General features: G+C 38.3%; 1 protein-coding gene across 1 annotated transcript; it reads left to right on the top strand.

The window, feature by feature from the left end:
- Window positions 1–82: 82 nt before the first annotated feature.
- On the top strand, window positions 83–11,457 carry parp14rs1 (poly(ADP-ribose) polymerase family member 14-related sequence 1). The gene is made up of 17 exons (XM_023423057.2): window positions 83–257; window positions 387–487; window positions 1,059–1,089; window positions 2,528–2,788; window positions 3,440–3,664; window positions 3,766–6,002; window positions 6,261–6,491; window positions 6,680–6,901; window positions 7,142–7,220; window positions 7,577–7,723; window positions 8,023–8,085; window positions 8,266–8,442; window positions 8,841–9,071; window positions 9,174–9,788; window positions 9,873–10,009; window positions 10,183–10,357; window positions 10,652–11,457. The coding sequence occupies exons 1-17, from the start codon at window positions 83–85 to the stop codon at window positions 10,933–10,935; spliced, it is 5,391 nt and encodes a 1,796-aa protein (XP_023278825.1). The 3' UTR covers window positions 10,936–11,457.
- Window positions 11,458–13,457: the final 2,000 nt, after the last annotated feature.

Below are 13,457 nucleotides of genomic sequence, written 5' to 3'. Positions count from 1 at the left end.
CGGACATAACAACGCCACCGTTTCATTTCCTAAGAAACAAAAGTGAAACTAAGACAGTGCAGACGCTGACAGCCCAGCAGCCATGGCCGACGCGTATTCCTATACTCTGCTCGTTGAGTTTGAAGAAAACAATATACCGAGATTGAAAAATAAGTTAGTCAAATACTTTCAAAGTAAGAAATCTAACGGTGGCGACTGTGAAGTTGACTATGAAAATGGCAGCGGGACGGCGATGCTGCGCTTCCGCAAAGAGAAGGGTAAGTTTGGTCCGATAAACTGGACCAGTTCTTTGTCATTAATCAAGAGAAAGTAATGTTACCACCATCATTATAAATCGACTTATTTTCTGAGATTGTTCAAATGTTTTTTTTTTAACTGTCTCACAGACCAGAAAAATGTTTTGGGTAAAGAGGCGCATCAGATCAATTTGGATAAAGGTGTTTTGAAGATGACAGTCTGCTTACCTCCAAATGAGAAAACAGCACAGGTAAGTGAGAACAGAAGTTTGTGGTGATTATTCATGATACCCCATCTAAGTACAAGGTACGTCGTGTCATTTATAATGGGCACGTGTTATATGGCCTGTATGAGGAGGTCACAGAGCAAGGGGAAAAAAATCATTCCCTTTATGTCTTAACCTTAAATGAACTAATTCCTACTATTCCTCATTTGCTGTGGACCCCCCAAACCCCTCCCCCTGCTTATAATCAGAATGATCGAGCAGTATATGAGAATAAAAAAGGCAGAGAACTGCCCCTGTACATTTTCTATCTCACTGATGGTCACGTGAGTCATCATAAACACAAGGTGGTGCTGCATATTGTGATTTCTGCTCTTGTCAGTTCCTGCTGTTTGGATGTTACAGAGGCTTAAACCAGAAGTACAAACCACATTTTTGTGTAAGGGAGTTATTGATACAGACACTGATAATTTGTCCAATTGTATTCCTTTTAAAACCAGCTGGCATTTGGAGCATTGTGCCAAGTGAAACTGGTTACACGAGATGCCACAGAAATGCTAAATCCTGACTAAAGTAAGCTTTTGTTTATTCTGTATAGGAAGCTCCATCTGACAAACTCAACGAGAAGTGTAAGTAACACCAATATGTTTCTTACTCTGTAAGAATGCTGTTTTGTTTGTTACAGACTAAATGTCAAGATTTACTCATACTTGCAATCTCAAAACATTAACATAAACACACACACACACACACACACACACACACACACACACACACACACACAAGCCTGCCAATTTATGGTAGATAATAATACAAATATATCATGAACTAGCCATCATTCAGTTCCCTGTTTTGATTTTGTTTCCATGAATTTGTAAATCATACTGTAAATGAAAATCATTTATATTTTAGTCAGTGAAAGTTATTCTTAAGTAGTAACTTTTGCACATGCATCTGAATGCATGTGGTTGACAAAAAAGTTTGTTATTTAACTTATTAACCTTATTAATGTTGTTGAATATATGTGGGTATAAGAAGCACTATCCATACACTTATGTGTGATCATTTGAAAATTTTCGCACCAAACTGAGGTGAAAACTTAGAGGTATTCTTCAAAAAACAGTACCTGGAGGTTTAGACGAATGCTTTTCATTTCTCAACACAAGAAGTCACCATCTTAACATGATCCTATCGGCAATGTGCTTGTTAATGTGTTGCTATGAAAACATGAGAGGCTTGCACACATGAGGCTCACTGTTTTTCAACCCAGACCTTTTTTATGTTGTTTCTGATCATCTTTAATCATACATTAAATAACTAAACTAAGAGATTCTTGAGAAACTTTGCACTCTCCTACACTTTCATATTGGGCTTTGTAGGAGTCAGGCCAGCTTACTACTAACCCCACAAATGCATTACATAGCACAAATAAAGTTAGTTTAAGTTTCAGTTCTCTCCCTCGTTCTCTGTCTCGCTCACTCTCACTATCTTTCTCTGTCTCCCCTTTTCTTTTGCTTAATTGTAGTCTATTCGGGTATTTGGTTAAGTTTCATATATATAGTAATAACATGAAAATAAATTACCACAGCCCTGTAGTGTCTGACTTGTTTTAAGTCACTGTGATGATCGATCTAATACGGCTGGTGAGTCACTTGCCTTCTTTTTGAAGGTCAGTGCTGACAGGATGGAAACATACTCCAGGTAGTCAAATGGCTATAAAGACATGCATAAACACAAGTATTGTGCTTTAAGAAATGTTGATAACTTTACAGTCTAGTTTAGGACGGGCTGTATCAGAAAATGATCCACAGACTACCACAGGTATATTGTAAACTTGCACTAACGTAACCACCAGTTTAAATTTTGAAAATAGTAAAACAATCCATTAAAAATGGGTTTTACTTGTGGAGAAGTCTTTATTGGTGGGCCACCTAAATAAATCTAATGTATGAGAAACACTTGGAATGAACCTCCCACAAATAGAGATTTTCTTCTGTTATTGAGGGTTATATTATTTAACTTGAAAATTCTGTGTTCAACTAATTAACCTTCATGTCTCATTAATAGCGGAGGTTGCTGCACCAAACGAACAGTCAAGTGCCGATGAACTCAGACCTGCAGCAGAAGTTCAGACAGAGGAAGAAGAAGAGCTGTGCTCCACCTCGGCTGTCTTAGGAAATATTCGAGAGACATTTAGCCAGGAGTTTTTGGAGATGTTGGTGGAGAATGTTTTAAAGGATCTTGACTCTCCATCTGCCTCCCAAGGGTTCATACTAGAAGTCATTCCTGCCATCTCCTCTGCTGTGGTTTCTTTCCAGACTGGAAAAGGTATGCATTCAGTGTGTATTTGTATGTGTGTGTGATGTTTCTGTTTTACAAACAATCATTGATGCATCTGTACAATCTCTAGCATACCTCTGTACAATCTTAAGCATTTAGAAATAATGCAAAAAAAAAAAACCCCAAAAAGTAAATGTATGTGATTCTATATTTATGACATGGCACACATTGACAGACAACTGACAGCACTTACAAACATGATCAGTGCAGTGAGACACAACACTATTATGGATTACACCTATAAATTAGCTCTTGCAAGTGGAAAGAAAGCACTTAATTCCTTTAGTTTCCCAGGCAGCACAGATAAATAGATGGTAGACTATATCAAATTCCTGCTTTTTGCCAGCAGAAAATATGTGCCAGATGTGTATACCAAATTATACTTTATTGATGCGCTATGTGCTTACAATAGAACATGGCAAACTACTGTACTTCTCATTAGGTCATCAGTTAACATTAAAGGGACCATGTTGAGTTTTCTTGTGAACAAAATTATGTTTAAATTGTGTTTTTCACCAGAATATATTGTATGAATCCACAAATCCTCTTATCAAGTGTCTTGGTATGGCTGATGTCTTTATTGTTTGTGTTATTTTATGAAAAGTCTAAATACCATAACTTTTTATTACTGTCTCACAGAAAACACATACTTCGTGACAAGATGTCCTCAAAACAGGATGTTCACAAGTAAAGGGTTATCAGTCCGGCCCCTTGAAGTCACAGAGAAGGTTGCGGTTGAAGATGTACAAAATTTTAATGAAGATCTCCTCCAAATGTACTTTGACAAGGAAGGTGGGGATGTGGAAAATGTGCTGTTTAATGAAGCGGAACAGTCTGCCATCATCACCTTTCAAAACCATAAAGGTAGTGCAGTTTCGGTATATGTGCAATTTGACAAAATCAGAGATTACCACCTTTATATGAATTCTAGAAAATTTGACATTGAATGTTTTTTTTTTCCATAGCTGTTCAGAAAATCATGAATAAGAAGCATCACATCAAACAGAAAGAGATCAGAGTTTATCCTTTCTATGAATCTTTGGGAACAGCCCTCTATGGCAAAGACAAGCCATCACTAAAACTCCCTGCTGCTATCTCTGAACCTATTGACAATGCTGTCTGGAGATACCTCAAAGTCAATCAATCAGCAGCAGAGACCATTCACAGTGACTTAGCTAAACACTTCTGTAAAGTAAACCTTGGCCAGTCTACTGTGTGCTTGAGTCCGACGTCTTCACTACTTAAGCAAAAGAATGCCAAAGCCAACATCAAACAATGGAGGGATACTGTAGAGTCAGCGTTTGCACAAGCTGTGTCAAAATTCAAATCCCTAAAATTTAAGCCGGACCCAGAGGTATGGGAAGAATCTGAGGAGAACATCAGACAGACGCTACAGAACAAGGATGTGGTTTTAGTGCCTGATAAAGCCAGTGGTGTCTTATCAGTGGTTGGCCTTGTGGATGATGTCAACATCCTTGAGCAAACTCTTCGTGAAGTCGTTAACAGGATTGTCAAAAGGGTGCAGAGGGAGAAATTGAGCATAACCCAAGTGATCAAAGTCTCACCGTCAATTTTCAACATCCTGTGTCAAGATGGTCTTCAGGACAAGTTGCTACGTGTGTACCCAGAACTCAAAATATCATTCAGAAAAGACAGTCTGGATTTGACAGTAACTGGCTTAAGTGAGGAGGTTTTTGCAGCAAACAGAGCTATATGTGAAGCAATACTTCAATTAAAACGACAGACATTAGAAATGGATAACTTTGTGATTGACTTGTTGAAGAAAGAAGAACAAGAAGAGCTAACAAATGCCCTCCTCACATCTAATGGAATAAATGCAGCATTTGAGATCACTGCACAGAGGGTGCAGCTCCTTGCTGCTTCTGATAGAGATCTGGTTGATGCTGAAGACCATCTGGGAAAGCTGCTAATGTCTCAATACATTGATGTTGAAGATAGTCATGTCCTGGAGAAGCCAGAGTGGCAGCATCTGGTCAATCAGTTAGAGGACGCCAACAGTAGGTCCTGCAGGAGACTTCAAATCAAAACCACTGGTCAACAAGTCGTGGTGTCTGGCTACAAGGAAAGTGTTATAAAAGTTAACAATGATCTTGAAGACTTCCTAAAGCAAAATGCTCAAGTTGAAGAGATTGTTGTGGTCAAGCCCAATGCCATAGTTGAATATGTTAAAAAATTCAACACAACCTTTGTGGAGCAAGTGGTGGTGTCTTACAGAAATGAGGCCATCTGTCTAAGTGGTTCTAGAGTTGATGTCGTAAATTGCAAGACCTTGGTTGAAAACTTGGTCTCCTCTGTGTTCTTTGAAAGTTTAAAAGTCTCCAAGCCTGGAGTGAAGAAGTTCTTCCAGGATAAAGAAACCATGTATGTTTCATCACTGTTGAACGACACCGGCTGCTTGGTCCAATTAGTTGATGAGACTAGTGGTGGACAGGATGACTTTCCCCAAGTTCCAAAACCTGTGTATCAGCTTCTGACATCCGATGGAGTAGAAATAGCCGTCTGCAAGGCAGATATGTGCAGTTACCCTGTGGATGCAGTTGTCAATGCTTCTAATCGTAACTTGGAGCACAGTGGGGGTCTTGCAGCAGCACTTTTGAAAGCTGCTGGCTCTCAGTTGCAGGATGATTGTGACAAAATAATAAGTTCGCAGGGACAGCTGAAGCCTGGAGATTGTGTCATAACTGATGCGGCGGGGAAGCTTTGTTGCAAAAAAGTTATCCATGCAGTGGGACCCACATTTGATCAAGCTAAATCCCAGAAGGCTCAGGCACAGTTGAAAAGAGCTGTTAAAGAAAGTTTAAAACTTGCTGAAAAGCATGGCTGCACCTCTGTGGCCCTGCCCGCCATCAGCAGAAGCCAAGGCTTTCCTCTCGATTTGTGTGCAATAACTATCATCAAAGGCGTAAATGAATACTGTGATGAGAAGTATGATGACACCCTGAAGAAGATCCATTTGGTGAACATTGACGATGCTGCTGTTCAGGCTATGGAGAGAGCTGTCAGACGCGAGTTTGGAAATCATGGTGTCAGTCATTCTCAGCAGATTCTTCCAACCAAAGCCTCCAAGTCTCTTGTGAAACATGCTGGATCTGCTGGATCTGACAAAAACTGCTTGGGTCAAGTGAAGACCAAAGAGGGCTTTGATATCACTCTTACCAAAGGACAAATCGAGGATGCCACGGTAATTTGGATTTTTTATTATCTTTTACTAAGATTAAACAATTAGTTTAAGAGTGAAACCTTCCCACAGAGGGACTACAGAAGACGAGTATGTAGCATTAACTACTGACTCCAACCTCATGTTCTAGGTTATCCTCATAATTGGAGGTTGGGTCTTGACTGATTCTTTTCTGACTGTCTTTTATAGCTCTCACTGTCTATAAAACATGTTGTAGAATGAAGAACATGCAACTGATAAAATTCTGTTACCACTTCTTAGACGGAGGTGACCGTGAATACTGTGTTTGAAGATCTTGCACTGAACAAAGGGGCAGTTTCAAATGCCATCTTGAGTGCGGCTGGACCCAAACTTCAGCAGTTGGTAAACGCAAAGAATGCCAGTGGAAACATTGGTGAGATCATTGTTACTGAAGGCTGCAACCTGAAGAGCAAACACGTCTTTCATGCAGTTGCACCTCATTGGGACAAAGGACAGGGCACAGCTGAAAAGGTAAACTGTTATAGCATGGCTATGGCTCCTCTGGCTTGTCACTGCTTGTGATGTAATTTTTATAACATAAATTGCTTTCAGCTGTTTTGTGCATAGTTTGAGGACACAGGATCACATCTTACTTGCAGGCGCTAATAAATCAACATCTTGCACCTAGATATTAATAGCATATATGCTTGGCCTTACAGATCTTGAGTGCCATTTTCAAGGACTGTTTGGAGAAGGCAGAGGATACCAGTCTGACTTCCATATCCTTCCCTGCCATCGGCACTGGAAACCTGGGTTTCCCAAGAGACCTTGTTGCCTCTTTGATCTTCAATGAAATCTCAGCGTTTAGCAGTAAGAAACAACCTAAGCACCTGAAGAAGGTTGTTATCGTCCTTTACTCAGGAGATGTACAGACCATCCAGGTAAGAAACAAAAGAAGCTTTCTAATACTTTTGTGCTCAGAGTGCTAAACAAGAATTTAACAGGGAAGTGAACTTAATGACAAATCAGCAATATTAACCAGTAATGTATCACCACTGTTTACAAATAGACAGTGTCAATTATGTCAATCCATATGTTTCTGTTTTTGATAGATTATCCTGACATATTCATAATATTTGTGAGTGCTTTGGAAGTCAATGTCTCTCTGATTCTGTCCACAGGTTTTTAGTGATGAATTTAAGAAGAAGTTCCCCAATGCATCAGGTGCTCCAGTGTCCACAAGTTCCCCACAAAGTCTGGGTAGGCAACATTTTTTCATCATTTTTATGTGCAAACCTGAAAGGCTCAGATTAACAGGGGTTCCCTACAGAAACATAATGAGTGGAGTTAAATGATTTAAACATTTTATTTATATACTGATCAAAAAAGAAATAACCTGAAAATAAATTTTAGAATTTATAAAATTGTAACTAAAAATGCTTCATATGTTCACTTATTAAATTATGTAAATGCCTCAATAATTATCAAATTATACTGTATTTTTGTTGACAACAACTAGTTAGTAATTTGATCAATACTGAAGCATTTTATTTAACAAAAAGCTTTACTCTGTGTAGCACTGCTGTTAATCCTGTACTTGTGTCTGCTGCCACAAGGTCCCTTCTCTAAAGTTGTCTCGAGCTCAGGAATGTATGAGACCAACATGGGGAGAGTGGCTATACAGGTAGTCACAGGTGACATCACCAAGGAGACGACTGATGTCATTGTCAACTCTTCCAATGAAGGATTCTCTCTTAAATCAGGTAAATGACCACAGGAACTGGAATACTTAAATTATGCTGAGTAATTATAATTTCAGTTTTATCCATACGTAAAATCAAACTTGATTCTAGCTCTGCTTTAGATCTGTATATAAATGTTTACACACTGGATAGATAGTGGATAATACTTTAAAAGTAACATCCAGGCAACAAATTGGACACCTGAATTCTGTTTAACATCAATATTTAAAAAAAATTAGTCCTCACAGTAATCATGCTCTTCAGTTATTTTATATTGATTTTATATGATATATGATCTTTTCTATCTTTCCCTTCCCTAGGAGTATCCAAGGCTATTCTGGATGCAGCTGGTCAGGCTGTTGAAGCAGAATGCCAAAACCTTGGTAAGGAACCATCTACACATATCCTTTTATGACACCAGCCACTGTATAACAATATTCTTGCTTGGCAATGACACAGAGTCAGTTATTAATCTCTGTAGTGCACATCATAACACAAGGTTGGTTAGAAAAGATTTTTTCAATGGTTGAATAATCATTCAAATCCACTGTGTATACCTTTAGGTGCCCAGCCCAACTCAGGCATGATAATGACCCAGCCAGGTAACCTAAAGTGTAAGAAGATCCTCCACCTGGTCGGACAGACGGACCCAATAAAAATCAATAAGGTTGTGACAGAGGCTCTCCAAATGTGTTTGAAAAACTCATACACTTCTGTCTCATTCCCTGCCATTGGCACAGGTGAGATTTGTCAGCAGAGTTATGTAGTTTATTACATGGAAAGTCTACTTTTGTCCTTAAGCCCATCTCAGTTGAGAGGTTTTATATAAATAAAACACAGAAATCGTATTTATTTTTTCAGGGAATAAATGGAGTTTGCACTCAGTTGGGATTTAATAAATTTGTATTCAGAAAGATTTTCTTCACTTGTCCATTCCACAGAAAAGAAAATAGGAATCTAAGGAAATGGTCATGCATTAATTTTATTGTTTCAGATACGACAATCACAGTCAAGACTGCTTGTTTAGTGTGTGTTTTTACAAGTTTTAACAGTCCACTTTTATTCTGGTGATGCTTTTCTGCCCTGCTGCAGATATGGATTATTGTAAGAGTCTGAAATTTATGTTTTACCATTTTAGGTCAAGGCAATGTACAGGCAAAGCAGGTGGCAGATGCTATGTTGGATGCAGTGATTGGTGTACTGAGACAGTACCCTACTGCCCCTCTGAAGACAGTTCGGGTAGTTATTTTCCAACCACCAATGCTGAAGGAGTTCTACAACAGTATGCATCAAAGAGAAGCTACTGAATCTAAGGCTGACACTAAGGATAAAGGCGGGTTCTTGGGAAACATTGGCACCAAAATCAAATGTGAGTACAGAGAAGGGAAAAGTTTTGGTGTTCATAATCCTCAATCCTTAATCAGTTTTGAATGTTAAATTCTAATGTAGAGCTTGAAATCTTTTCTTTCAGCATTCTTTATTAGTGACACTGCCAGCAAATCACAGAAAGAAGGAGATTTTGTCATTGAGCCTCTGAAAATAGACCCAGCTTGCTTCCACATCTGCGGTGACTCGCAGACTCAAGTAGACTCAGCCAAGCAGTGGATCAACAACCTGATAACCAAAGAGCAAGATACGAACTTGATTTCAGAATACGCCATCCTTAACCTCTCTGATGCAGACCACCAGCGCATTGATGTCATGCAGAAGACTATGGGCGTGCGCATAAGGACGGAAAGCAAGAAGGCGAAAGCGTCAATCACCATTGAGGGAATGAGCAAGGATGTACTGAAAGCCACCAAGGAGATCCAAGACATGCTGGTAAAGGCGAGGGATGAGGAGGAGCTGAAGAAGAAAGTGGAGCTGGCGGGCACAGTGGCAGACTGGCAGTACCAACAGCAAGGGTTACAGTTTCAGAGTTTTGATTCAATGACCAACTTCAACCTTGAGCAAGCATTGGAAAATAAAAAAACACATATAAAAGTCACAGTCCAAGGACAAGACTACACCATCACCATTCCAAGTGGACCAGCCACTGATAGCCAGGGACGTACCCTGCAGATAAAGAGAATTGACAAGCTGAAAGGTATTCCACTAGTAGGATGGATGCAGACTTTTCATTTGTTGTTTGCTTTTATAATCAAAACTAAATTGTTTATTTTGCTACTAGATGAAGATGTACCTGAGCACTGGGATGCTATGCCAGCCAACACTTTGTGTCATGCAGTTACCATCAAGGCTGGAACAGAAGAGTACAATGAAGTCCTAAAACTTTTCCAGGCTTCATGCAATCTAACCGTTATTAAGGTAGTCCACATTTAACATGCTCTGTATTTAATGCATTATGTTTTAAATCCAGTTATTGCCACATACTTGAGTAGAAAGTTGGTCATGAAGCCACCGACTTCCTTCTCCTGCAGGCAGGTAATCAGCCAGTTAATTCTTCATGGAGTTAAAGATGTTCTTTTCCCTCCTCTCAGATTGAGAGGATCCAGAACCCTGTATTGTGGAAGAGCCTACAGATCAAGAAGCGTGAGATGGATCAGAGAAACGGTCATCAAAACAACGAGAAACGTCTCTTCCATGGCACTTGCCACACCACCGTGAACCACATCAACCATTACGGCTTCAACAGGAGCTACGCAGGAAAGAATGGTGAGAAGTTTATGTTGAAAATATGAGACAATGTTCAAACCACAATACAAATCCAATATGACACATGTGATTTTACACCACAGTCAAGCATATTTTTTAAAATCAGTTTGGTTATACCTCAGTCACTCATTAAAAGTATCAACAGAACAATAACAATAAACAGACATTTTGAAAGAAGTTATCCTATCCATAACCAGTTGTTATTCAGTTATGTCTTTATATTTATGGATGAAATTGCAGCTAGTATCTCACAGAGATTAACTAAACAACTTTCTGCTGTTATTTCATTTTCAGCTGCTTGTTATGGAAATGGCACATACTTTGCTGTCAATGCTAGTTACTCTGCTAGCAACACCTACTCCAAGCCGAATCAAAATGGTGAGAAGAGCATGTATCTCTGCCGGGTGTTAACGGGAGATTTCACTCTTGGAAAACAAAACATGATCGTACCGCCAGCCAAGGGCGCCGTTTCCGTTCATAAGTACGACAGTGTCGTGGACAATCAGGCCAGGCCCAGCATGTACGTTATCTTCCATGACACCCAGGCTTGTCCTGAATATTTGATTACATTCAAGTAACACAACTATGCACTGAGATCAAAGCAAATGCCTTACACTTTACACTGCCTTCTAAACAAAATAATTATTTTCTTATTTGCAGTTAATTAATACATTTGTTTTCCTATGTACTTAAACAATTTGGTTTAAATATACAATGAATGTAACAGTATAGAGGTCATTTGATTTACAAGTAGTCAGTAATGCTCAGAAGGGTTAGGTATAAGTAATCAGATCCATATAGTGCCTTGAAAATGTCTCTCTGAACATACCATGGTGTGGTCATGCAAGAAGAAATTCAACAGTGAAAAGAAGAGGGGAGGGTTTCTTTGCTAACACAGATCTTTTTGCCTGTATGTTTATTGCACTGGACGTTGTGCACAGAGTTTTAAGGCTGATGGAAATTACCAGCTCTCCTCCAGGATCATGTGATAGTGAAAGCTTGTCTGTGTATGCATGTGTAAATCAATTTAGCAATCACTTTTGTTTTTGGAAGGAAAATTGAAAGTTTACTGTTGTTCCAATAAATGAGCATTAACATGAGCATGTTTTCTTTCTATTTGATTTAACTATAAAGTGGATTACTCAAGCTCTATGTTTGTATCCAATTGTTGTCTATTAGAGCAACATACATGTCAGTTCAATTTTTTTCTCTAATAAATGTACACGCCTTTTCCATCACATAACTTTTAACAGCAGAGTATGCCGAACCCCTCCCTTTGAAAATTGTCAACAACAAACTTCTTTTTACTCCCAGTTCTTCAATTATGAGAAGTTTCCCAACTTTCCTATTTTTGTTGGCAAAGCAGTTGCCAGAATTCTTAATAAACAAAGTTTTCTAGTCAGTGTGTATATTATTTTTTCCCAAACCTTTAACACCAAAACTCTGGATATTAATCCAGACACCAAGGTTTTGTTTAATCACTTTTCTCAAGCTCAGGGCGGTAAGTAGCTTTGCTGTTCAATAAATTCACATTCTCAATTTAGGAGAGAGATGTCACATAAAACCAAGTACATATTTACAAATTAAATAACTGACATTTTGACGAGATTAATTACATTTAAGGTAAATTTAATATTAATTTCACTCTACAATGTAATGTTTCACTTTGTTGTGGTTTCCTCACAGCTTAGAAGTGAGTCACCTCTGTTGATCATAAACTTTTTCAGGCCCTTGCATTGATGTAAGGTAATGTGTAATGTACTTTGATGTGTAAGTGCTCATTTGTTTGCATAAGACTGTTTGCTTAACATGTCCAGGTGAGCACTCTGCTTAACTCTCTGGCTCCACCTGCAGGTCATACTGCATATGTGTATAGATATTTCTCCCCCCTGTTGCCAACATGAAAAGGGTTAGGGTTACATTTCAGCATTTCACATGACAGAATGGTCATACCACTGTTTATTCACCATCTCCTTTTGGAAGACTGGTTCAGTCAGTGTATTTTGTGTATAGTTTACACACAATGTATATAAAACACATAAAATACGTCATGTGGTTATGGATTAAACTACCTAACAGTATGGAAAGTAGTTAGAATAAGTTTTACTTACGTGCATTGTCATATTCCATTAATATAATAATGTCTGTTAATGTACATAGATCAGTTTTACTGATAATACTTCAACACCTTTGCTTGCAGGATTTACTGGATTGGATTTTATTACGGGATTTAAATGAATATGTCTCTTACACTGTTTTTTTTTTTTTATTTCTGCTTGAAAGGATCTGTCTCATGGGACATCTCTCCCTTTCAACAGCTGAACAATTGAAAACTAATGTAACTAACAAACTGGAAGCCTGCATTTTTTATATCAAAAGAAGGGAGTTTTATGTTGACCTTTAAATCTTATCGAAGCCACAGACATCAGTAAATAGGAGGCAGCTATCAGTCAATTAAGTAAATGTTGAGTAAAAGTTTTATATAGTGTAGGTATTCTAACAAGACCTGGAATGTTATGCTTATCAGCTAGTGGGAAGTAGTACTGGTAGTAGTAGAGCTCTGAAAATGAAAATAACAGCAACAAAATATAAATGTTTTATATATGTTAATATATGTTTAGTGGTATTCCATGTATGAGTTACAGACCATCACTATAAACAGTAGATTGATCATTTAAGAAAGGAAATATTGCAATAAACAGAGGGGCAGAGAATCAATTGTCAGAATTTTGTGTCAACACGTTATTGTGACAAGAAACTTTGTCCCAAAAAACGACACATTTTTTTAGTATAATTTATCTCTAATAATAGAACAGTTACGTTTCTTAGATGTACGTTTCCTTCACATACACTTTACAATTGGCATCAGGCTACAGACATTTTTGTTCTGTTTGTGTGGAAATGCTGCCCTCTCGTGGTCAATCCACGTCTATCAATGAACCTTTCCAACTAGATGAGGAACCAAGTTAAATTACCAGATTAAATTCATTCTGTCCCTCATTAATTCTAACATCTGCTGTGTCACAGCAGTAAAGCTGTTTGTTTACTTAAAATGGCTCATAAATTTCTGTATCATAATAAATAAATTTAAATTATTGGC

This window comes from Seriola lalandi, unplaced genomic scaffold (assembly GCF_002814215.2).
Source record: "Seriola lalandi dorsalis isolate HSWRI2012SDOR001 ecotype SW California unplaced genomic scaffold, Sedor1 jcf7180002054689, whole genome shotgun sequence".
Classification (NCBI taxonomy): Eukaryota; Metazoa; Chordata; class Actinopteri; order Carangiformes; family Carangidae; genus Seriola; species Seriola lalandi.
Note: the sequence above shows the minus strand (reverse complement) of the source record. Positions and strands in the feature narration are given on the sequence as shown.

Bases quoted from the DNA above. Each gene is read 5' to 3' on its own strand.
- parp14rs1 (XM_023423057.2), top strand. From the start codon at position 83: ATGGCCGACGCGTATTCCTATACTCTGCTCGTTGAGTTTGAAGAAAAC. The intron at 8,086-8,265 runs GTAAGGAACCAT...GTATACCTTTAG, and splicing joins AGCAGAATGCCAAAACCTTG to GTGCCCAGCCCAACTCAGGC. The intron at 8,443-8,840 runs GTGAGATTTGTC...TTACCATTTTAG, and splicing joins ATTCCCTGCCATTGGCACAG to GTCAAGGCAATGTACAGGCA.